This window comes from Pyricularia grisea (genome assembly GCF_004355905.1).
Source record: "Pyricularia grisea strain NI907 chromosome Unknown Pyricularia_grisea_NI907_Scaffold_2, whole genome shotgun sequence".
In the NCBI taxonomy this organism is placed as follows: Eukaryota; Fungi; Ascomycota; class Sordariomycetes; order Magnaporthales; family Pyriculariaceae; genus Pyricularia; species Pyricularia grisea.
Window position 1 is genome coordinate 7,421,396 of NW_022156717.1, and position 22,241 is coordinate 7,443,636.

Sequence of the window (22,241 nt, forward strand, 5' to 3'; positions counted from 1 at the left end):
CTGGCTATCGAGTTGGCCTGAAGCATGATTTATGGTGTACCTACCTTAGGTACCTGACTTTCTGGGACCGACTTCCATTTGTACCTGCCTACGCAACTACTTGTACTTCTTTCCCCTCGCGATCTTTCCTAGTTGTAAAAAAAAAAAAAGTTCACGAAACAAAAAACAAAAGGGTAGACATTAATTTAATCATCTGCAAAGCACAAAAGCTGCCTTGCCACATCTGCAGTCGCGATCTGCAAGCGCAATTTGATCATTCTTTTTAGGACTTGGATCCTGGCACCTGCACCCTGTGCCTGCCCTGCCACTATTGTTGCTTTGCCATTCATTTCTCTTTGGGTATCGATTGCCCCACCAGTGCGATAATTCGTCTTGCGCCTGCCTTCCCCGACCACCGACCACCACTCATTGAAAAAAAAAGAGGACATTGACGACAAGAAGCTTTTCTTTGTTTTTTTTTGGCTGGCACACAAATAGGCTTCACCCACACATTGCCTTCTCACCTCAGACAACGACAAACTCCTTCTTTGCTAGCCTCTTTCGGGTTTGGCAATTTTGGATTCCCCTCTCTTTTAGCGACCCGACGACAGCGACGACGAGAACACCGGACATCTGTCTTTTCTTCGCACCTGCGCAGACCCTTCTGCCGCAATCATCGACCACCCCGAAACGCACCCACGCGTACACAATCTTTTACGACGAACATGTCTACCCAAGTCGATCTCTCGACGATTCCCATCTCTCCCGATGGAGAGAACGCGCCTACTTCATCCGGCGACAAGGAGGTCACAGTCTTCCACGACAGCAACAACTTCAACGTCAAGCACCCCTTGATGCACAAATGGACCCTCTGGTTCACCAAGCCACCAACTGGCAAGGTTAGTTGCGCCTTTGTAGTCTGGATCCTTCGATACTGTAACGGTGCCCTGCTAACTTTCTGATGTGTTTACTTTCCAGGGTGACAACTGGGCTGAACTTCTTAAGGAAGTTATCACATTCAACTCAGTAGAGGAGTTCTGGGGCATCTATGTGAGTGGATGTCTTTTTTTCGGGGATGTGGGAGGGAAAGGAAGCAACGACAAGGACATGACACCCGACACCCCGCAGAGGGTGTTTGCTGCACCTCGGTTTACTGATATGTCAAACCCCTCATAGAACAACATTGCCCCCGTCTCGGAGCTGGCGTTGAAGTCGGACTACCATCTTTTCAAGGAGGGTGTGCGACCAGAATGGGAGGACCCTCAAAACAAGCACGGTGGCAAGTGGTCGTACAGCTTCAAGGAGAAGCGCAACATTCCCATCGACGACATCTGGCTGCACACCATGCTGGCTGCGATCGGCGAGACTCTGGAGTCGGAGGACGATGGTGAGGTCATGGGCGTCGTCGTCAACGTGCGCAAGGCTTTCTACCGTGTTGGTGTGTGGACTCGCACCACTGGCAAGTCCATTCCCAACCGTGGCGATGGCGACGTTGCCGGAGGCAAGGGTCGCTCGCCTGAGAAGGGCAGAGCAATCCTCATGGAGATTGGCAAGCGCTTCAAGGATGTCCTGAGGCTCCCGGCCAACGAGGTGCTGGAGTTCTCGGGCCACACCGAGTCTGCACACAGCGGCAGCACCCGCGCCAAGGCCAAGTTCACAGTCTAAACGGCAGTATGAGGGAGCGAAATGTGCGACGGGCTCGCTGCTGTATCTTTGCTGGCCAGAGGCTCAGATGCGACAAAGGTCAACGGGACGTCTATTTACATCCTCTGCATATACCTCAACACCATCCCCATGGTTACGTTACGCATACTCGCTCTACCACACTGATCAACATGAATTTTGCCTACATTATGCACTGCTTCTCGCCTTGTGCATTACATGTCGTTTGATTAATGCTCCATATCACGTGGTGCGCTGCACCGGGAGGGTTTTCTCCTGGAAGTTTGGGGGGCTGATTATTTGGCTTTATTCACTTAATGCATTTCAGGTTGATGGATTGTCAGTTATTTATTGTCTTTTTGCATGCACGAGAATAGCCCATGGGGAGAAAACCGAGGATGACAGTACTGAGAGGCCAGTGACTCCCTATCTATCTCATTTGGCCTTTGTCTTTCAGCCTGTCAGCCCGGAACAGGGGCATTTCTCAGCTGTACCATCAGCTTGGGGGTGGCTGGCGGTTTGTTTTTCCAGCAAATGACATTATCCCGGTGCGGTGATGCTATGGCGTTCGGAAAACAAAAGAAAAGTTTTTAGAAGACTTGGCACAAAAACAACATTTAAAACGATCATCGCAGCCTTGCCATGTTTTGAAATCAAGGAATTGTGATGTAGCTTTGCCAATGGTCTAATGATTGTCTATACTATATTAGTGGGTCTAATAGTTACAAGAATCCCGCGGGACACTGAAAGAGGCATGTATAGATGGGAGAAGAGACTGTTTTGAGAGGGTTTTCTGGTTTTTTTGTTTTCCCAGGATATGCAAAAAGTGCGGACCCAGAGAAGACCGACTGCAAAGGTCCTCCGCTGGGCATCAAAAACCAAAAAATTGAGTGGCACGAGCCGATGACTCGAATCCACATATCCGACAGGTAGTAAACAAGACAGACAACAGCCTTTACATCTCGTCACCGCTAAAATCCTCCTGAAAGACGGCGGCGACCAGCTGCTTCTTGTTGATCTTGCCCATGGCGTTCCTGGGGATGTGCTCGACGACGCGCATGACCTGGGGGATCTTGTAGTTGACGAGACGGCCCTTGAGGGCGCGGCGCATGTCCATGGGCGACCACTTGCCGTCGGCGCAGTGCTCCTTGTCCAGGACGACGACGCAGCCGACCTTTTGCCCCCACTTGCCCGAGGGCACAGCGCACACGGCCGCCTCGGCGATCTGATCCAGCGACAGCAGCTCGCGCTCCACCTCGAGAGCCGACACCTTTTCGCCGCCCGACTTGATGATGTCGGCGCTCTTGCGCCCCAGGATGAAGTACATGGGCCCCTGGTGCGTCCACTCCTGGCTCGGGGCGGCGTTCTGCCCAGCGGCCGGAACCGGTCGGCGCACGGCCACGTCGCCCGTCTTGAACCAGGCCGTGCGCCTGTGGCCGTTTGCTGCGTGGCCGTTGCCGTTGGCGGCGGCGTCGTCGTCTTCGACAAACTCCTTGGCGGTCGCTTCGGGGTTGCGCCAGTACTCGGCAAAGATGGTGGGGCCCCTGAGCTGGATCTCGCCGGCGCGCTCGCGGCCCTCGCCGTCGACCTCGTCGCCGGGTTTGATGACCTCTCCCGAGTCGACGTCTACGAGGCGGGCTTCGACCGAAGGCAACGGCCAGCCGACGCTGCCGTCGACGCGGTCGGCGTCGGCCAGGCCGCATGACAGCGCCATGCCCACCTCGGTCATGCCGTAACGCTCCAGCAGCACAGTGCCGCCCGAGAGCTCCTTCCAAGCCCGCTTCACCGGGGTGGGGAGGGCGGCCGAACCGGAAATGCTGAGGCGCATGTTCTTGGGCGACACGGCCTCGCGCGCCGCGGCCAGCACGTCGGGTGGTAGGGACTTGTGCGTCGCCAGCAGGCGCGAGTAGACGGTCGGCACGACGGTGAAGAAGGTCACGGGTGCCTTTTTGGGCGCAGCAGCGGAGGTGCCGTTGGCGGCGGTCATGAAGGGGGAGGCTAGACGGCGCCACACGGCGTCGGCGTTGAAGGGGAAGAGGAATTCGATGGTGCTGCCGGCCATCAGGGGAGCAAACACGGCGTTTATGGTGCCGTGGATGTGGTGCAGGGGCAGCACGTGCAGCAGGTGATCCTTTGGAGAGTACTCCCAAGCCTGCAGCAATGAGCGCGCCTGCGCAGTCATCACATCCTGCGGCAAGAGAACACCTTTCTGCGAAACGGAGTAGAGGTCAGATCAGGCCAATGGATTTCTCCAAAGAGGTTTGTTAACTTGGAGCAGCGGAACTGACCGGTCGATTTGTGGTGCCTGAAGTGTATAACATCATGCCAGCACCACCGGGGCCACTTTCATCCAAGGTTATGGGCTCAGAAGGGGTAGAGGTGTCGCCCTGAAACTTGGATAATTCCAAAACAGTTGGCTTGGATGCCAACCCGGTAGCCAACACATCCTGAGCTTTTTGCGAAAACTTGGACGAGGATAGCAGCAGTGCGGCCTCACTGTGGTCCAGTATATATTGCAGCTCTGGAGGGGGGAAAGCTGGTGCCAAAGGCACTGCAATAGACTTTGCCGCCAAGATGGCAAGGAGAGTTACTATACGGAGCAGGTGAGTACTTTGTATTATATAAAATAAGTGACAACAATGCCTGGTTTGGAACTCTCATGGGAGTCTAATTTGCTTACCTACATAGTCGTAGCTGTTTTCTACAAGGAAAGCAACACGCTCCCCATCCAGCTCACGCTTGCCCGAAGCCTCATAGAGCCGATCTCGGACCCTCGCCACATCGGCCAGCAGACCCCCGTACTTGAAGCACCTTCCGGATAGGGAGTGGATAACGGCGGTAGATTCCGGATCGTGTTTGCTGATGGCCTCAAATATGGGCAGCTTGGGGAGTGTTGTAGAGGAAGTCATCCTGGCGTAAGTAGCTAGGCTGAAACTTATTGCAGCGGGCAGTGTGCGCCTAGGTAGAAAACGGGATAGGAGTGATGGTGGTGGTGGAGGGTGGCATAGTCTCGCAAGGTTCCACATTACAAAAAGAGAGACGGCTCTACCCTGCCATTTATTTGAGCAGGGTGAGGGGAGGCAAAATAAAGGGAAAATGGGGGTTTGATGTACAAATGTGGAGGAGATTATCGCTCGCAGTAGGGCGGGGAGAAGAACGAATGGGGCTTTTTCACCCCAGACTCGGAATAATATTACCTAGCGAGCAAGGATGAATGGACCAGACAGTAGTAGGATGCAGTCGATGGAGCGTAGAGCAGGGCTGCTTGATTCCCGATGTCGTCCTCCGTGCTGCAGACTTGTTGGGAAAAGACCCGTAATATTATTATTTGTTGATTAATTTTTTTTCCCTTTTATCAAGTGGAGCTCAAGTTGGGGTAAAAAATGATAAATGCCATTACTGTACCTATGTAGGTAGTGTGTAGGTATGTATGTTTGGCAGATGTTACCTTACGTAGGCTAAGAGAAATGCTGGATAAGGTGAATGGACGAAATATTTGATGGAACAAAGCACGCAAAAATATTAAACTTGGTTTAAACTCGGCGTACGAGCGCTGTGACCCCTGACTCTTTGGTACAGCACTTGGCGGAGGACGGCAGGGTTTAGTGTGGAGGGGCGTAATGAATTGAGGCTTGCGCCGGCGATCTACCGAGCTGCAGCCAACCACGCGACAAACGATATTGATTATTTTTTTTTTTTTTTTTTTTTTTTTCCCTTTGTCTCTTGGATGTCGAGGTACCTACCTACCTCAACCAAGGACTTGCAGTGCGGAAATTCTTAATTGACTCAACACTGATTGCTTCAATCTCCAGCCTGAAATTCCAATCAATTTACCAAAGTACCCACCAAATTTGCACGGCTTACCAAACCGTGAAGACGTCGACACACTCGCTCACGCCATTTTATCAATCCATCAAACCAGGCTCAGCGCGCACAAGGTCAGCAACCAGCAAGCGTACACGGAGGCGTCAGCAAATTCAACGCACATCTTGACATGTTCCGCCGTGTGTGCCTCACCCTGCCCAGAGCTGCACGACCATACGCCAACATGGCATCCAACACGCCCATGGAGGATGCGATCAGGACCAAGGTTGGTAACCGCAAAACACGTTTGAAGACGCACAACCCACCCTTACCTCTTTTCTCCTTCTTCTTTCTGTTGTCCAGATAAGCGCGACCTTCCAACCATCCCGGCTCGAGATCCACAACGATTCCCACCTGCACGCCCACCACAAGGCCATGCAGGGCAGCACGTCTCGCGAGACGCACTTTAGGCTCGTCGTGACGTCGGAGCAGTTCCGCTCAAAGAACCAGCCCGCCCGCCACCGGGCCATATACTCGCTGCTCAAGGACGAGATGGCCAAGGAGGGCGGCATCCACGCCCTGCAGCTGAAGACCATGACACCCGAGGAGGACGAGAGGCAGAGGTTGAAGGAGGAAGAGCAGGCCAAGTAGGCGGCATCATGGCGATGACTAGGCAGGTCAGATAACCGTTATCGGTGGCCCTTGTTGGCTGCTCGCGCCTTGTGTTTTGATACAGTAGTAAGCAACGACAACCATGTAAACAAAATTTGCACCATCTGTAGTGCTATGAGCTAAGTATATGGCCACTCCGGACCCCGAAGGTGTACTCTAGCAGGTTTGCATATTTCAACCAAGACATCCGTATATTGGACTACTCGTGGGTCGGTTGCAGGTTCCATCTGACACCACTATAATATTCGCTCAGTCAAATCACGCATGGCAGGGCATGATCGAAACATGTCCCGGCAGGCTGTACCATTGGAAATATTGGCCGTGAGGCAGTTGACCTGATGTCCAGGTGTTTTCACTGTTCTGAACAACCAGACTCTCGCAACTTCGTAAAGGAGCTGTCATGGCAACGTGGCCTGTACTTCCTTCGCTGATCCAAGGGCAACTAAACGCCGGAGAACAAGACTGGTTTCAAGTTCGAGGAAAAGGAAAGTACCGCCCTGGTTATACAAGGCAAGAGTAAGGACGGGGACCGTGACAGAATTGTTGCGCCTGCGCAGGATGTTCTACCCACCAATGACGTCGGAGAAGGCAGAGAGAGCTATAGGTACATAAGGTACCTACCTTAACTTTGCTATTGCTTTACAAAATCTTAAACAACTACCTACCTTACCTACTAGGTACTTATCTCATTTACTTCAACGGCGATTTTACCAAGTCTACCAAGGTTTTTTTTTTTCTTTCTTTTTTTTTCTTTAACCTACTAATGTCTGCTATCACCACGTCTTTTTCATGACACAAAACGTTTACCTGCCCAAGTCTTTGTGATCTGCACCCACACATACAGACGCACACAGCGATTCCATCAAGCCAGCTGTGTTCCCGATTGGCTCTACTTTGTGGAGATGCCAGCATAGCCGGGCGTCTCTGCAGCACCCAAGAACGAGAAATAGCCCAATCAAGCAGAGAGACCATTTTAGTTCAATAAATTCGTGCTGAGTTTTGCGCCGACATGCGCATAACTAGGTGCCCTTCTGCGCTTTCACTACCTGCGCAATAAAATGGATGATATAGGAATCGCCCGCACTAGTCGGGGCATGATAAAGCATCTTGCATTCCCGGGTTTAACTTCTCTGTACATTCCTACTCTTGTTCAGAAATGGGATATGTCCAAGACTCCAATAAAGCCCCAGTTTGCCTTGCTAACTCAAACGAAGGATAGCTTTCGAATATGCAGCTCGTGCAGGTTCCCCTTGACTCGGCCAGTCAGATGCAGGTCCATGAGCAGAAGTCATGGGAGGGTACATTTGCGAAATCGCCTGCCCGGAAGTCGAGCGCGAAATCCGAGATGGCAATGTTGCCAGCATCCTTGGATGTAACGGACTGTTTCTCAACATGTAAAGCAGGGGATAATATGCCATCTCGCGAGGTGAGATCCTTATACTGCTCAGAAAGCAGAGGTCAATCATGGACTTTTTTTTTTATTCCATGCTGACAGCCCTTTTTTGGTCTTGTAGGACAAGCCTGAGGCACACCACGAGCGCCTCCTATCAATCCCGGCACAAGGCTCTCTTTCCGCAACCATGTCCATGGCTAGAATTCTGACTGAGGACCTTGTGTCTCGGGTTGTAACGCAATTCAGCATCTTGACAGTCTCTCCTAGAGCCGACCACAGAGCCCCTTCGTCGGAATGGAAAACGGAACAATCGCAAGGCACCAGCCCTGACCCGATTAGCACACGGAAACAAGCCCAGGTAGGCGAGATGAATGAAAATAACGATAAAGAAGAAGACGAGGACAGACGTGGAGATAAATCAATAGAGCCTCCACGTCGGGAGTCCTCCAAGATACTCCGAGGAAAAAAGCTCGCCTGCCCTTACTACAAATATGACACCCATAGGTACGACCGCCGGAGTGTCACGCATGGTTCTTGTTGTGGACCTGGGTGGCCTTCCATCCACAGGCTCAAGTAAGTATGGTGATTCTTTTCAGTTGTGACCGCAGGCTAATATCATCATCAACAATCTAAGGGAGCATCTGTACAGAAAACATCAAATTGTGAACAGCTGCAACCGCTGCTGTCAATCTTTTACTTCCAGTAATGATTTGTATGCGCACATGGTCGCCCCCGAGCCATGTCGCGTCATAAAAAGGGACCCCACCGAAGGCTTCACGCAGGACAAAAAGGAGAGGATCGAATCTGTAGGGCGCTACAAAGGTGGCACTTCGAAGCCAGAAGATAATCGCTACCATTGGCGGGAGATATATCGCATTCTCTTCCCCGAGGTGGCCCCGGAGGATATTCCGTCGCCATGTAAATTTGCACTCCTGTCATATTATTACGCGATATCCGGCATCTTAACAATGGTGCTGACTTGATTGCCAGATTACGAAGAAGCGGATGACCATCAAACGCCAGCTGGTGGATGTCGACCCATACTATCGTCACCAAACGAGCGCAGAAATACTCTTCAGCTTACTAGCGACTCCTCTAACGATGAGCATGATGTAGATCAAAATTGTGTAGAGAAACATGAAGATGGGGATGACCAGAACCAGGAGGAGACTCAGAAAGACGCGGACGAACTTAGTTCTATTCAACAGGCGACTGTTGACAGACTGATGACATTCTTCTTTGAACAGTTCAACAGGGAAACCGGAGTCACGACTTTCAAAGGGGGACAAGGGTCTGCCAACGCGGGTGGCAGTTATATCGACCAATCAGAGCAGCAGACGGACGCTGGGGCTGACGATTCTGGGAGCGGAATAAATGGCCGCCGCAGCCCTCGTAGACCGCCAAAACGAGGCAAACATGATGATGACGACGACGGAGACGGAGACGAATACAAGCCCCGGGGGAAGCGACCAAAGATTGACTCACCTCTGGCCAGGAAGTTGGCTTGCCCTTTCTATAAGCGCAGTCCACGACGATACAAGGGGCAACGCTCGGGGAAGCGGTCGGCTTGCTGCGGGCCAGGCTGGAGTTCGATGCACCGGGTCAAGTAAGTGCAAACATGAAGCATGCCCACTGCTCCTCTACCATGACATTAGCTGCCGGAACATGAGCTAAATGTGAGAAATCCGCGATTTTTTCGCCGGTCTCCCTGCTACCAACAGAGAACATATCTATAGGAGTCATGGCCTCAAAAATGTTTGCTCCCGGTGTTTCGAGCGGTTCAACGACCAGGAAGAGCTAGATAGCCACACCAGAGCCGCGGTATGGTGCGAGCCACACAACGGTGTTATGCTTGACACCATCACGCCATCTCAAGAGAAGAAGCTCAAATCCCGCAAAAAGGATCCCGAGGCTGTCAGCGAAGCGCAAAAGTGGGTAAAGGTGTATAGGGAGATCCTGTTCCCCGACTTGCCCCATGACGAGACCCCAAGCCCATGTGAGTCCTCAGCCGCCGGGTAACCCGTTCCCCCGGCAGTCACTGATCAGATACAAAAACACCCGCGTCTCAGTCTACGAGGATGAAGATGTAAAAAAGGAAGACCAGCTGGAGGATTATAAGGCGTACCTCCGGCGGGACCTGCCACCTTTGGTCAGGAATTGGCTCGAACAGGAGGTTGGACGGCATCTCGACCCCGACGAAGACGAGTTAAAGCGTCGCGTCATCGAGATTGCTCGGAAGCTCCAGCTGGAGCTTTTTGAGAGCTACCTGAAATCAGAAGACCCAGAAGCGCCTGGGACCGCGCTTGCCGAGCCAGAAACGGCCCCGTCTGCTGTGCCAGCACCAGACCTCCCCGAACCTGCCACTGACGTCGTAGCTGCCTTCCATCAAGGTGACCTGGTCGTCGACGTGCCTCGGGGGCTTGATGATGCCACGGGACCTGCCGATCAAGCAGTCATGGGAGGCGAACCTGGCGCGCGGCCCGAGGTTGAGGATCTGTCTGCAATCGATATTTTCGACTTCACATTCGACATGTTGAACTGGGAAACTCTACCGGATCCATGGTCGACTTTGGTTTTGGGCCATAGTCACACGTTTGGGAGCCTCGAAGTGGGAAGAACCAGCGGTGGTGAATCCTGGAGCTCTGATTTGGCACAAATTTCGGGCTGACTATCCTTGTTGCTGTTCGAATTAGGGGCTCAGACCCGAAGGCATGGTGTGATGATCACATAATGATGATGTAGCGTACTTATCTTTACTATCTTTTTTTTCTATATAAGGGGACTATGCCGATCTGCGATCAAATGTTCACCAGAAAGGCCAAACGGGTGCAGGTTGCATCACAGACAAACGCAAGTTGTTAGTGGTCTTTGTTTGGAATAGAGCTCCGCCGAATCGTCAGATCGAAACCGATTTTGATCTCTGTCTGCAACCACCTCGAGATACAAAGCTATTAGGTCTAGAAATAGATCGCCTTACCGCAAGCTCCATATGACCTAAGCGCGGGGCTTTGCCGAACCTAGTCTAGTCAACCAACTCTAACCCATCATCCATTCATACAAACAGCATGCAATCTCCGCTCTGATGTCGATGGTGAGATGGGGCCAAAAATAAATCGGCTTAATACATTTCTTTCAAATCAATCCAGTTCGAGCTCTGACAAGGCTTGGTTGACAAACGACTCCCCACTTGTCGCGGCCGCACTACCTGCCGCTTCCCTCGAACTGCTGCTCCCCTCCTTTGCACCATCCTCATCGTCGCTCCTGCTCCCCTCGCTTTCCGTTTCTGGCGGAGTTTGCAACCCCGTCGCAGCCATGCCGCTGCCCGTCGCCTTCCGCCGCCTCCGAAGCATGCAAGTCTCCACCGTGATGCCGGGCCCAAAGGCACAGCCGACGACGTAATCTGCCGGTTCCCTGCCGCCGGGGGTCAGCGCATCCATCTCCTTTTGCCGCAGGCAGTCCAGTACGCTAAAGATGGTCGCCGAGCTCGAGTTTCCATGGTTCATGTACGTCGAGTAGCTGGCCCGCATGTGCTCTGGGGTGATACCCATGGCCTTCTCGGCTCCGGTCAGAATCGTTGCACCGCCAGGGTGCATGGCCCAGTCGAAATCAGAAGCCTTGGCGTATGTTGGTGGCAGTGGTGGCAGAGATGCCATCAGTGAGGCGAAAGAAGACTCGAGCACCGAGGTGGTGAGTTGTGGCACGCGTGGCGTTAATACTACTTTCCATCCTATTGGCCAAACCCTCGTCAGCACCGACCCGTCCGGGATTTACTATTGTTGGTTATCGGGTCATAAGTAAGCACGTACCCACAGGGTCAACATCAAAACCCAAATCATATTCCGTATCTGGAATCGTTCTGTTTTGCCAGCCTAGTAATTCATACGCCGGCTCCTTGGCATCAGGACCATGGCCGAGCCCATTGCTCAAAACAACCGCACTCGCACAGTCGGAGAAGAGACAGACCCCGATTCGCGTGTTCTGTTCGGCGTTTATGCTGTCGAGTTCGCTGCGCACAAAGGTCGTGCTGACCTCGAGGGCCATGACCAGGATCCTGGCGGGCAGGCCACGCATGGCATGACCGAGCGCCAGGTTGGCCGCCGTCCTCAGGGCCGCGAGCCCACCGCTGCACCCGACGCCATGCAGGAGCACCTTCTCGACCGATTCCGACAGGCCCAGCTCGCGCGCCACAAAGTGGTCGTAGCCAGGGTTCGCGCTGTCGGTGCACGTGGTCGACACGACGTGCGTTATGCTGGCCGCGGCTGCCGCGGGGTCCGTCATACCAGCATCCTCAAATGCCTTTCGCGCGGCGCTGACTGCCAGCGGGACGCCGTCGCTCATAAAAACCTTGTGTAGCTCCGATATCGACGGCGCTGCCGCTTCGTTTACGATGGGGTGCTCCGGGTCGCCGACAGAGGAGCGGGCTTCGATTCCAGTATACCTGTTTATGGCCAGTACCTTGGTCATACTGTGCCCCCGAGAGAGAAAGTCGTTAGTGCGTTTTCCATTGAGCCCTTTCGCAGCGGGTGCATGGCCGCAAGGAGCGGGGCACTTACGCCGGGGATTCTGGGTAGAAGCGCTTCGCAAGCGTCTCGACGGCGTCTGGCTTGAGGGCGTACGGAGGGTATTGTGATCCCACACCCAAGATGGAGAGACCCAGCTCCCGAGAGCTGGGGCTAACTGATGGTGCCATGGTATGGTCTGGGTAAAGTAGTGGACTGGTTTGGGGGGGTGGCCGCCAACACGATCGAATCCTAGTAGGCTTGTGCACGTCTGGCGGGATGAGGTTGCCTAGGTACAAAATCAAGCAGAGCAATCTGTCTTGCTGGCTCAGCGTCGCCTCGAGAGATTCAGCACTCTGAAAATAAATTCGAGGGACAAGCCAGCTCCGATGTCTTCGACGGCCGAGGCACAAAGTGGGGGGGCCTCTAAAACTAGAGACGGGAGTTCTGTTGACTATGCCCCCACCAATACCGAGTGTGTGCTAGGTAGGTAAGGTAGTTGGGAAAAGGTGGAAGCCTCGTTTTTAGGAATAGTCTGTTCTTCTATCGTCTTTAATTTTTCGAATAGTGTATGAATCTCAGCCTGGTTTTTTTTGGTGTGGTTTGGGAGGAAAGAGTGTTGGAAATATCCGAAGGAGGCTTGGTCGCAATAGGTTCGGGAAAGTGTAGGGGTTGGTTCCAAGTCGGAAAATGTATGAAGTCAACCTCCCGTCACTAAAGAGGGAAAACATTACTGTAGGTACAGACCCTGGTTTAAAAAATACGAATCCCTGCCACGTACGTACCCTATCCGACCTTATGCGCTCCACGCGACAACTAATAGTATACACGAGGTAAGTAAAGTAAGGTAGATAGCAAAATGTACCTTACTCTCTCTCTCTCTCTCTCTTCCCGGCAATCTCGAGCTCCACATCTCCGCGGTTGTACCTGACAAAGTACAGTAAGTACAGTGATAATTGAATTGAACCTTTCCGTGATACGAAACTGTACAGTGCAATTTTTATTTTTATTTTTATATCTTGTTGATCTCATCCCACATCTCGGTTCACTTTGTCCTCAACCGAACTATTTCCCATCAGTTCTCTTGCACACACCGAGTGTTTGGACGAGATCAGCCATCCCAATCCCGTACAGGTCGTACGTTGTGCGCCGCAACGTAATTTATTGACAAAGCAAAGCTCAATTGACACCGCCTACGAGGGGAACGTCCTTTGAAGTGGGACGCCGAGCCTAAAACTGCATGCTGCGGGCCGCCGTTTGGACTTGGGACATGCCATTTCCACTTTCAAAAAAAAAAAAAAAAAGAAAAAAAGAAAAAGGTCGAAACTGACTCCAGAAGCAAGGGACTTTGGTGCTCAGTAAGCCAATCACGACGCTCAATTCACTAATCAACCGGGGACGGGGGACCCAGAAGTTCCCACCCACCAAAGTAAAAGGTAAGATAGTTTAAAGTTGGAGGGGCAAAAAGGAGCTACATCCTAATCAGGTAGGTAGGGTGGGGGTTTTTTTTTGGGACAAAGTACCTCGGAACGCAACGAAAGTCGGGTTTATTGGGGTTGCTAGAAAGTCCATATCGATGACGCCTCTATGTACGTACACAACCGAGGCTGAACAGAGTACTGCAACCAACCCATTGTTTAATGGCTGCGGCGTCTTGGAATTAGTTGATCAAGCCCAGGTTTTAATACCTAAGCTTGCTAAGGTACCAGGGTGTCTTTTTGTCTGTATTCGTTCACCTTGAATCAAAAGAACCGAAACCACAATTTGTACATGATGGCGTGATATTGCAATCAGGTTGTGCAGACAAAGATCAGTCAAAATCTAGTTTGGATCTGAACGGGTTGGTCCGAAGGTCAATTATAGAGCCCAGATACATTTTACTTACTCTCTGCTTTTCTACACCGTAGGTGTAGTGTACCTTTGACAGCTCGGACGGCTTCGAACCGTTCACTGCCTGCCCAGACTACTGTACCACCTCACCTAACGTAGCAGCTCTGGTCTTGTTTATTCGAACCCAAAACACGCGCGACACATGGTCAAAATTCAATTCCAAACGAATAAGCTAGATAAATTTAGACGAGATCGAAGTGAAAACAATACCGAGAGGCTACCACGTAAGATGAAAATCCTCGTATAATGAGTAAGGTAGGCGAGCAGCCAGGGTAGGTCTATGTACATTACGTGCTGCAGCCCGAGTACGGGAGTCCCATATTGAATAAGCACCCCCACCCACAAATTGTAGTTGAGCAACGTACAAAGCGAGCTTACCTCAAACCTACCTACCCTGTATAATTTGCCAGTTAAGAGATGGAAATCTTCAGATGTCCTACCGGTAAGCAAAAAAAAAAAAAAAAAACCAAGCCTCCACAAACAGGCAGTGCTTGATCACGCGTACTACCCGTCGTTGCAACGTCGACAAAAAATTCAAGCATCCAAAGCGTCAAAGCTCCCGAGAGCGCGAGTCACACCCAGTTTCAGCGTCCTCAATCTCCAGGGACGAACGATCGACAAAGCAACCGAAGACGAAATAAAAGACACAATTAAAATATTAAATATATTCTTAAAAATATATATTCTTAAAAATAAGTAAAAAAAAGAATAAACGGGAACTAGTGCAGCGACCGTGACACAGCGTTAGTTAGCTGCACCCTGGGGGCAGAAGAAGGGGGAGGCGAAAACGAATCTTTTTTTGGGGTTGTTTTTTTGGAAAAAAGAAGAAGAAAAAAAAAAAAGAAAAAACAAATCACAATGCCGCTACTCCTCGCAAAGCTCCCATTGGTCCTCCACATAGTGGCCGAGACGGGCGCGGCCAACTCCTTCATCCGGCACCCGCGCACGCAGCTGCGGATCCGGGGCGCCGACCACGCCGATGTCCAGCGCGAGGCCGACCTGGTGTGCGCCAACCTGGGCGGCGCGCTCCTGGCCACCAACCTCGTCGCTCTCGTCGTCATCTTGAGCCCCGGTGGTGGTGTTGGTGGCGCCGCCGCCGCTGAGGTCCTAGACGAGACGAGTCGCCTCCTCGTGCTCGCCCTGGCCTCGTACCACGTATGGCCAATGTACAGGGCCTTTGCCAGGCTCACGTCCCCGGGCGCCGCGCTCAAGTACCAGGATGTCCCCATGGGGGGACCAGCGGTCCATCTGATTGTCCACTGGGTCTGCTTCGCGAGCTTGTTGTGTTCGGCGCTATTTGGGGGGTGAACACACTCGAAAAACGATAGATATAGCTGGCAAGCTTTTTACTCTCTATTCACGCCAATTGACCACTCGGATGACACCACATTCAAATCAGAGTAAAGCGAATAGAATCTCTTTTTTTTTAGCACCATTAGACGACCACAGGACAGCCAATCTTAATTTTTTTTTCTTCTTTTCTACAATTCTTTTATACTTAATCAGTCTAGCCTGTCGCTGGATTATCTGCAGAGATCACTAGCCAAAAAGTCTGAGGCCAGGGCCATCAACATCAACGCCGCCCATATCTTCATCCTCGGAAGCACCGTCGGCGTCCTCGCGCAACTCCATCTTCTGACCAAACAGCGTACCGAAGAAGCGATCGATGGCGTCCTGCTCCCACGTTCTCCGGTCCTCAGGCGCCATAAAGTTCTGCAGCTTTTCATGGACAGTGAATCGCAGCTTGCGACCCTTGCTAGCCCTTCGGTCAACAACCTTCCTGGTCCTGGCCTCCTTGACGGCTGCCCACTTCACCGTCGGCACAGATCCTCCGGCAGCTGCAGAGCCGTCCAATGTCCGCTGATCCACGAGCTCCTTGAGCAGAAGCTGGTAGAAGTCGGCATCGTCGTAAATATTCTCATCCTCTTGTACCTTTTTGCTAGACTGTATCGGAGCACACGACCGAGGAACACGTGTGCGCTTGATCAAACGATCCGGGTTGACCAACTGGTCCTCGAGAACCGAAGTCAGTGACTCGACTGTTGTAGTACCCAATTGTCGCTTGGATGTGACAGCAGTGGTGCTCTTTGTCTTGCTCGACCATTTTTCCAACACCTTCTTTCTGTAGGATGCTGCCCTAGCTTCTACTACCCCCATATCTTCCCATAGGTCCTGCAGAGGCGTGTTCATGTCGACATCTCTTTTCCGTTTTTGGCCAGCTGCTGTGGTTGACAAGCCCGGCGTAAGAGACCGGCGGAACGTATCGATCGTGCTCCATAACTTCAGCGCCGCTTCCTCGGCAGCCTGGTACGGCTGATCCTCAGTAGACTCGCTTTCGGGCAGGGTACTCATGGAGTTGACAGCGACTAACGCTTTCTGAAGTCGAATACGGATGTTCAGAAGGGAGTCGAATGAGCGTCTTTGTTGACGAACCGCGCGTCCCTTGTCTAGACCGGCGACGGCGGCTTGGGATTGTGCGCCTCCGTTTTGTGCACCATCTTGTCCCATCATCTTCCGGAGTTGGGCAGTGAGGTCTGAATTCTTGGCATTTTCCTCTTCGTCGCTTTCGCCCTCTAAGCCATCCTCGTCGTCTTCTTCGTCCTCGTCGTCTTCTTCGTCTTCTGAAGCATCGCTTGGATCGGAGACTTCGTCGCTCTCCAATCCATCATCTTCATCACCCGAGTCTCCAGATCCTTCAGCCAGGTCCGACTCGGCGCTACCCGCATCCTCCTCATCTTCCTCAGAGTCGCTTAGGAAATCAGCTGCAATGGGGCGTTTGCTGCGGCGTGCGCTTTCGACTCTGGGCTTTGAGCTGCCACGGAAAGTAAACTTTGCAAATTTCTCCTCATCCCTGGCTCCGAGCGCTTCGTCGCTGTCTATCTCTTCATCGTCGTCGACGTGATCGGCCTCGAGGTCGGCGGTGTCTGGGTCGGCAAACTCCTCAGCTGAGGAGTCGTCTCCCCCGGACTCGGAATCCTCTTCATCGGACTCTTCTGCACTGTCTTCGTCGCTTTCGTCGAGTGCTGACCGGCTCACTCGCTTTCCTCTATACTGTGGTCCAAGGTTGTCGACATCGGCCTGGCGGAGCTTGCTCTTGCTGTTGATTCAAAGTCAGTTCGTACCCAGTGGAAGAGGGGGGCCATGCCATTGACCTACCCAACAGAGACATAGTGCTCGGTTCCGGTGAGGCCATCTGAATCGCCATCGCTGTTGCTATCGTCATCACTGCCATCGGCAGGGACGTCGGCTTCAGGGTCGTAGTCTAGTGCGGTTGCGAAAGGTTAGAAATAGGTACCGCACAGCAATCAAATTCAAAATTAAATCACGTACCCTTGACAGCCTTCTCTTGAAGCTCGGAAAGCTTTTGCGTACGGCCCTTTTTGGGTGCCATGGTGGACTGTGTGCTTGCTTTCTCAGGTCGTAGTGCGTTTGAGTTGGCAAAACCGCGATCGGACTATCACAAGCAGCGGCCGAGAGAAATCGCGAAAGCTATCAGACAGACAGAACCCCACCCAAAATTTGCAAATTTTAGCGGGTCCAAAGTTTCTGCCAAATCGAGCCGCCTTCCGTATACGGCTTAGGAGGATCATCTTAGTACTTCGTACCTGCGGGTCCATTACAGATGCATGATGGATGTCCCAGTCCTTGCAGTAAGTAAACATTTCCCATCTCAATACTTTGATTCGTATACGAATGCGCCCGGAGCAAAACGGCAAAATCATGCAAATATGAATGTGATACACCGACGAGCGTTTCACGCTCTGCGGTCTCTCCAGCACGAGAATCCTCTAGTGAGTGAATACTCCAAACATGGCAAAAGTAGAGCTTTGACAAAGCTACCAGAGATCAAATCCGGTCCTTTAGATTCAGTACCAGCTGCTGACACGTGACTACCCATTCAGGGGCTTCCTCGCACGGGAACCATACCGCGGATGCAGCGTGGGCTCCCGCAGAAGCGGAGGATAAAAGATGTAACCAAAGTCATTGCCGTATCTTCCGCAAAGGGTGGTGTTGGCAAGAGCACTGTAGCTGGTTCGTTTTTTTTTTCTGTGCCCCCGGCTTTGTTATTCTCTTCACTTGCTGTGCTCAAGGAGATGAGACGAGGGGAAAAGTTCATAACCAAGCTGACAATGTTGCTGATGATAAAAAATAACAATCGAACCAAAAGCGAACCTTGCTCTTGCGTTTGCTAGACTTGGCCACCGTGCTGGAATCCTGGACACCGACATCTTTGGCCCATCGATACCCACCTTGTTCAACCTGTCTGAAGAGCCACGGTTGTCGCAGAGTAGGTCTACTGCTTACTGAGCTCAGCCCCTTTTACACTGGCTATCTCCCGCTGAAGTTTGAACGTCTCTGATAATGGATGACATTTGTCCCCCCTTTTCTTTCCCGCTTTTAGACAACCAGCTGCTGCCCCTATCCAACTATGGAGTCAAGACCATGTCCATGGGCTACCTTGTCGGCGAAGAATCCGCCGTAGTCTGGCGCGGACCCATGGTCATGAAGGCCCTGCAGCAGCTCCTGCACGAAGTCGACTGGGGCGGTCTGGACGTGCTGGTTCTGGACCTGCCACCAGGGACCGGAGACACCCAGCTGAGCATCACGCAGCAAATCTATGTTGATGGTATGTATCAACAATCCACCTTCACACTCCCCACGTAACCCAACTAACCTCAGCAAAAAAAAAAATACACACACAAAACGACAACCTCCGCAGGCTCCATAATCATAACCACACCTCACACCCTAGCTGTGCAAGACGCCGTCAAGGGCATCGACATGTTCAACAAGGTGTCTGTGCCGATCCTCGGGCTGGTGCAAAATATGTCTGCCTTTGTCTGCCAGCACTGCCACGGCGAGACGCCCATCTTTGGGCCCGGGTCCGGGATCGTAAAGGAGGTGTGCGACAAGCGCGGCATCGAGCTCCTCGCAGATCTTCCCCTGCACCCGAGCATCTCGGGTGATGCCGCGAGCGGTCGCCCCACCGTCGTGGCCGAGCCCGAGAGCTCGAGGGCGGCTCTCTTTATGAAGATTGCCCAGGCGGCTGGGGTCAAGGTTGGGCTTTGAAGGGGCGTGATCTCACTTGTGTGTATGGGTTGGCAACGATATGTAAAGGTAACCGTGTGATCCAAAGCGTGTATGTTTATATGTGTATGTGGCGCTGGTTAAACCATGACCCGAATATGCACTAGCACTATGAAGCTGCATGTCACATTGGCATGGTGGCGTCACTGTTGTCGGAATTTGTACTATCACCATGTATATCTCGTTCCTTCTAGGTCTCATACCCAATTATTTACTGGGAACAGATTCACGAATGTACGCTGTTCACCCATGACTTCTTGGCTGAAGTAAGGCCCAGGAAAACACTTCCCTGCTCCCTACATGATCAAGGTGTGGCTAAGCTATCATTTAGAAGTTGCTGTGCGCAATGACAAGTAGCTACCATTTTGATCGGATTATTTGCCCAATGCATCGAAGCCAAACCGTGATTACCCAACCTTGAAGCCAGCCATCCCATCACCTCATTCAACACCCTTCAAGGTTTAGTTGCGAAGTTGTGGAGACTACAAAGCGGTTAGTCGTCGTCTTGTCCGGTCGAGCAATGTGGACTTCAAGACTCACCTAATGTCTTCCCGATTTTCAGGACTCATTAGTCCGTTCCGATTATCGTTTGTTGGCCCGCTGCTGGCAACATTTGCGACGGCTTTGGCCTTCTTCTTCGCGCCCTGGACGCGGCTGAGGTGCTCAAAATAGCCTTCCGGAACCTCTGTCTTGTACTTGCCACAGAAGACACCAACCTCGAAATCGTTGACATCGTTGTTGGGCCCAGCTGCATCAAAACATGCGGCCTTGAGATCATCGAGAGATTGATATACAACCTCGTCTGCATCGATAAGCGTGGCGACTTCCTCCCTCGTCTTTCCATGAGCGATAAGCTCAGCCGGGTCGGCAAGGTCGATACCGTGGACGTGGGGATGTGTCACTTCGGGACTACATGAGACGAAAAGAACCTTGGTTGCACCAGCCTCCCTCGCCATTTGAACAATCTCGCGCGAGGTAGTTCCCCTCACAATCGAATCATCCACCAAGCATACAACCTTGCCATTGAACTCGGATGCGATCGGCGAAAGTTTGCGACGGACACTCTTTTGCCGTGCCTGCTGACCAGGGAGGATAAATGTCCTGTAGACGTAGCGGTTCTTGACGAAAGCGTTGGAGAAGGGCTTGTTCAGCTCTGTAGCCAGTACAGCCGCCGAAGTATTACTTGTCTAAAACATAAGGCTAAGTCAGTAATCGTGGTCCATCTGGATGGCGCCAGTACGAGCTGATGACGACTAGAATACTTGCGCACCTCGGGAACCGGAATTACTGTGCAAGAAAGAGTGCAGGATTAGCGTCTGCCCGGGCTCGAGTTGATCAGTACAACCATAGTATTACTTACTGACGTCAATCTCCTTGATTGCCTGCTCGCTCAGCGTCTCCCTCATCTTCTTGGCCAGCTTCAAGCCCATGTTCTGCCGGCTGCGGTGTACAGACACTCCATCAATGTGGCTGTCGGGCCTGGCAAAGTATACAAATTCAAAGATGTCTGGAGTGTAGGACTTCCTCTCCACGATCTGGCGGAACTCGGGGGTACCGTTCTTGCGGATGAATACGGCCTGTCCGGGAAGAATGTCCACGATGTTGCTGAAGCCCAGTTGGGTCAGGGACACCGACTCAGAAGCCAGGAAGTAGTCTGTAGCGCCTTCCAGAGTCGCCGACGGACGGGAGCCTAGGCAAAGTGGGCGGATGCCGTTCTGATCACTGTCAGAGGTAAATTGTCAGAACCATCGTGCTGCTGGCTTCAATTACGATACAGACTTGGGGTAAATATTACCGGAATCCAAGAATACCAAATCCTGCGATCATCGCAGTGCACGCAAAGGCGCCGTGGCACCTCGCATAGACCTCGCGAAGAGCGGTAAACACATCGTCCACATTTGCTCTGGCCTTGTTAAGCTCGTAAAGGGCATGCGCAAAGACATTGAGCCTGGATGCAGTAGCAATCTGATCAGCAAGAGCCCGTTCCCTGGCCGGCCTCATACGTCATTCCGAGACCTACAGCAGTTCCGAATCCGAATCAGTGTTGACGTGGCGACGAGCCTCGCGGTCCAGGAAGCTGATGAGCTCCGGGCTGTTGACAAGGTTTCCGTTGACGCTCATGGATAGACCGAACGGGGAGTTCACGTAGAAAGGCTGGGCTTCGGACCTGTGCACGGGTGCCGGTTGTGTCAGGAACGTCAAGATCCTCGAGAGCTGGGCCTCTTTGATGGGAGCAACAAAGGACGTGACAGCACGTACGCCGACGAAGTTCCAGCAGTGGGGTATCTCAGGTGGGCGATGCCCATGAAGCCTGGTAGGTCGGCCGTCTTTCGGCCCTCGTCAAACACCTTGGCGGCCATACCATTGCCCTTGCACTGATACACCCTGCCGCCTTGGCACACGGCGATACCGGCAGCATCTTGCCCGCGCTGTATATTTCCAGCGTCAGCGAACCTGCAGTTGTTCCCTCAAAGTCTTGAACAAAAAGAACTGCCATCTGCAGGAACCGTCCCTCTGTCTAGGATAGACTGCCAAAAGGTTTACGGGATGGCAGGCCGATCACTGCGGGGTGGTTTTACTGACGTGCTGAAGAAAGTACAAAGACTCGTGCAGGTCGACGGCGGCCGACTGGGCTTTTGTGTCGCCCAACTAATTCCCCTCAAGACATTTAAAGGTTAGCGTTGAAGTTGCTTTTCGCCGGGTATTTGCGCCTTGTGGCGCGTTCTGTCTTTTTTTTTTGCGCGAGGCGCGTCGGCAAAAGTAACATGGGCCTTCTTTTTTTTTTTTTTCATGTTATTTTTTTTTGGAGGGGGAGGGGTTAGAAAAAAATGGCCTACAAGGAGCGCAGATACACCACACATGGTTTCGACTCGTTCTTTCGGCCCTGGGGGAAGGGGATGCAACGTTGGAAGGGGGGTATAAGATTTGAGCGAAAACGAAAAAAAAAAGTCTACCGGTCCAACAACACAAAAGACCGCTTCCTCAAAAAAGGCGACGCCGATCTTGCAATAACTGGGCACATGATGTAAATTTTTCAACGAGCAGCGGTTGTCAAGGCTTTATCAACGCTGACCAAAGACAAAAAACATTTTCCCCAGAGTTTTCCCACCCCGAATTCGGCAAGGAAACAGGGTGCTCCTGACTTTGGAGCTAAATTTTTTGATCCACAGCATAGGTAGCTCCACAGGATCATGTTTGGACGGTGATTTGATTGGCTGCCCGTTAACAAAATGCAGCCACTATGGACGTAACGG

General features: G+C 52.2%; 10 protein-coding genes across 10 annotated transcripts; 5 read left to right on the plus strand and 5 right to left on the minus strand.

Annotated features, from left to right (window-relative positions):
• The first annotated feature begins 180 nt into the window (after positions 1-180).
• On the plus strand, positions 181-2,303 carry PgNI_04786 (uncharacterized protein). Its single transcript, XM_031124829.1, has 3 exons — positions 181-878; positions 958-1,029; positions 1,156-2,303. The coding sequence occupies exons 1-3, from the start codon at positions 705-707 to the stop codon at positions 1,642-1,644; spliced, it is 735 nt and encodes a 244-aa protein (XP_030983924.1). The 5' UTR covers positions 181-704; the 3' UTR covers positions 1,645-2,303.
• A 28-nt stretch (positions 2,304-2,331) lies between these two features.
• Positions 2,332-5,136, minus strand: PgNI_04787 (uncharacterized protein). Its single transcript, XM_031124830.1, has 3 exons — positions 4,322-5,136; positions 3,930-4,231; positions 2,332-3,850 (listed from the first exon to the last, which is right to left on the minus strand). The coding sequence occupies exons 1-3, from the start codon at positions 4,665-4,667 to the stop codon at positions 2,597-2,599; spliced, it is 1,902 nt and encodes a 633-aa protein (XP_030983925.1). The 5' UTR covers positions 4,668-5,136; the 3' UTR covers positions 2,332-2,596.
• A 239-nt stretch (positions 5,137-5,375) lies between these two features.
• Positions 5,376-6,724, plus strand: PgNI_04788 (uncharacterized protein). Its single transcript, XM_031124831.1, has 2 exons — positions 5,376-5,731; positions 5,809-6,724. Exons 1-2 carry the CDS (start codon positions 5,636-5,638, stop codon positions 6,094-6,096), a joined length of 384 nt encoding a protein of 127 aa, XP_030983930.1. The 5' UTR covers positions 5,376-5,635; the 3' UTR covers positions 6,097-6,724.
• A 412-nt stretch (positions 6,725-7,136) lies between these two features.
• Positions 7,137-10,271, plus strand: PgNI_04789 (uncharacterized protein). Its single transcript, XM_031124832.1, has 6 exons — positions 7,137-7,543; positions 7,632-8,083; positions 8,145-8,428; positions 8,501-9,116; positions 9,232-9,506; positions 9,580-10,271. Exons 1-6 carry the CDS (start codon positions 7,346-7,348, stop codon positions 10,176-10,178), a joined length of 2,424 nt encoding a protein of 807 aa, XP_030983931.1. The 5' UTR covers positions 7,137-7,345; the 3' UTR covers positions 10,179-10,271.
• Positions 10,272-10,647: 376 nt separating this feature from the next.
• On the minus strand, positions 10,648-12,782 carry PgNI_04790 (uncharacterized protein; the record flags this gene model as incomplete). The annotated part of the gene is made up of 3 exons (XM_031124833.1): positions 12,064-12,782; positions 11,317-11,975; positions 10,648-11,237 (listed from the first exon to the last, which is right to left on the minus strand). The coding sequence occupies exons 1-3, from the start codon at positions 12,198-12,200 to the stop codon at positions 10,648-10,650; spliced, it is 1,386 nt and encodes a 461-aa protein (XP_030985211.1). The 5' UTR covers positions 12,201-12,782.
• A 1,975-nt stretch (positions 12,783-14,757) lies between these two features.
• On the plus strand, positions 14,758-15,207 carry PgNI_04791 (uncharacterized protein; the record flags this gene model as incomplete). Its single annotated transcript, XM_031124834.1, has 1 exon — positions 14,758-15,207. The coding sequence occupies one exon, from the start codon at positions 14,758-14,760 to the stop codon at positions 15,205-15,207; it is 450 nt and encodes a 149-aa protein (XP_030985210.1).
• Positions 14,764-15,128, minus strand: PgNI_04792 (uncharacterized protein; the record flags this gene model as incomplete). Its single annotated transcript, XM_031124835.1, has 2 exons — positions 14,764-14,998; positions 15,052-15,128. 2 exons carry the CDS (start codon positions 15,126-15,128, stop codon positions 14,764-14,766), a joined length of 312 nt encoding a protein of 103 aa, XP_030985209.1.
• A 231-nt stretch (positions 15,208-15,438) lies between the features above and the next one.
• Positions 15,439-17,362, minus strand: PgNI_04793 (uncharacterized protein; the record flags this gene model as incomplete). Its single annotated transcript, XM_031124836.1, has 3 exons — positions 17,230-17,362; positions 17,056-17,161; positions 15,439-16,996 (listed from the first exon to the last, which is right to left on the minus strand). The coding sequence occupies exons 1-3, from the start codon at positions 17,288-17,290 to the stop codon at positions 15,439-15,441; spliced, it is 1,725 nt and encodes a 574-aa protein (XP_030985208.1). The 5' UTR covers positions 17,291-17,362.
• A 213-nt stretch (positions 17,363-17,575) lies between these two features.
• On the minus strand, positions 17,576-22,021 carry PgNI_04794 (uncharacterized protein). Its single transcript, XM_031124837.1, has 11 exons — positions 21,825-22,021; positions 21,571-21,636; positions 21,247-21,416; positions 20,783-21,154; positions 20,348-20,709; positions 20,258-20,274; positions 19,528-20,174; positions 18,296-19,469; positions 18,062-18,180; positions 17,802-17,922; positions 17,576-17,690 (listed from the first exon to the last, which is right to left on the minus strand). The coding sequence occupies exons 1-4, from the start codon at positions 21,846-21,848 to the stop codon at positions 21,004-21,006; spliced, it is 411 nt and encodes a 136-aa protein (XP_030985215.1). The 5' UTR covers positions 21,849-22,021; the 3' UTR covers positions 17,576-17,690; positions 17,802-17,922; positions 18,062-18,180; positions 18,296-19,469; positions 19,528-20,174; positions 20,258-20,274; positions 20,348-20,709; positions 20,783-21,003.
• PgNI_04795 (uncharacterized protein) lies at positions 17,628-18,969 on the plus strand (the record flags this gene model as incomplete). Its single annotated transcript, XM_031124838.1, has 5 exons — positions 17,628-17,690; positions 17,802-17,931; positions 18,068-18,187; positions 18,302-18,526; positions 18,620-18,969. The coding sequence occupies 5 exons, from the start codon at positions 17,628-17,630 to the stop codon at positions 18,967-18,969; spliced, it is 888 nt and encodes a 295-aa protein (XP_030985214.1).
• Positions 22,022-22,241: the final 220 nt, after the last annotated feature.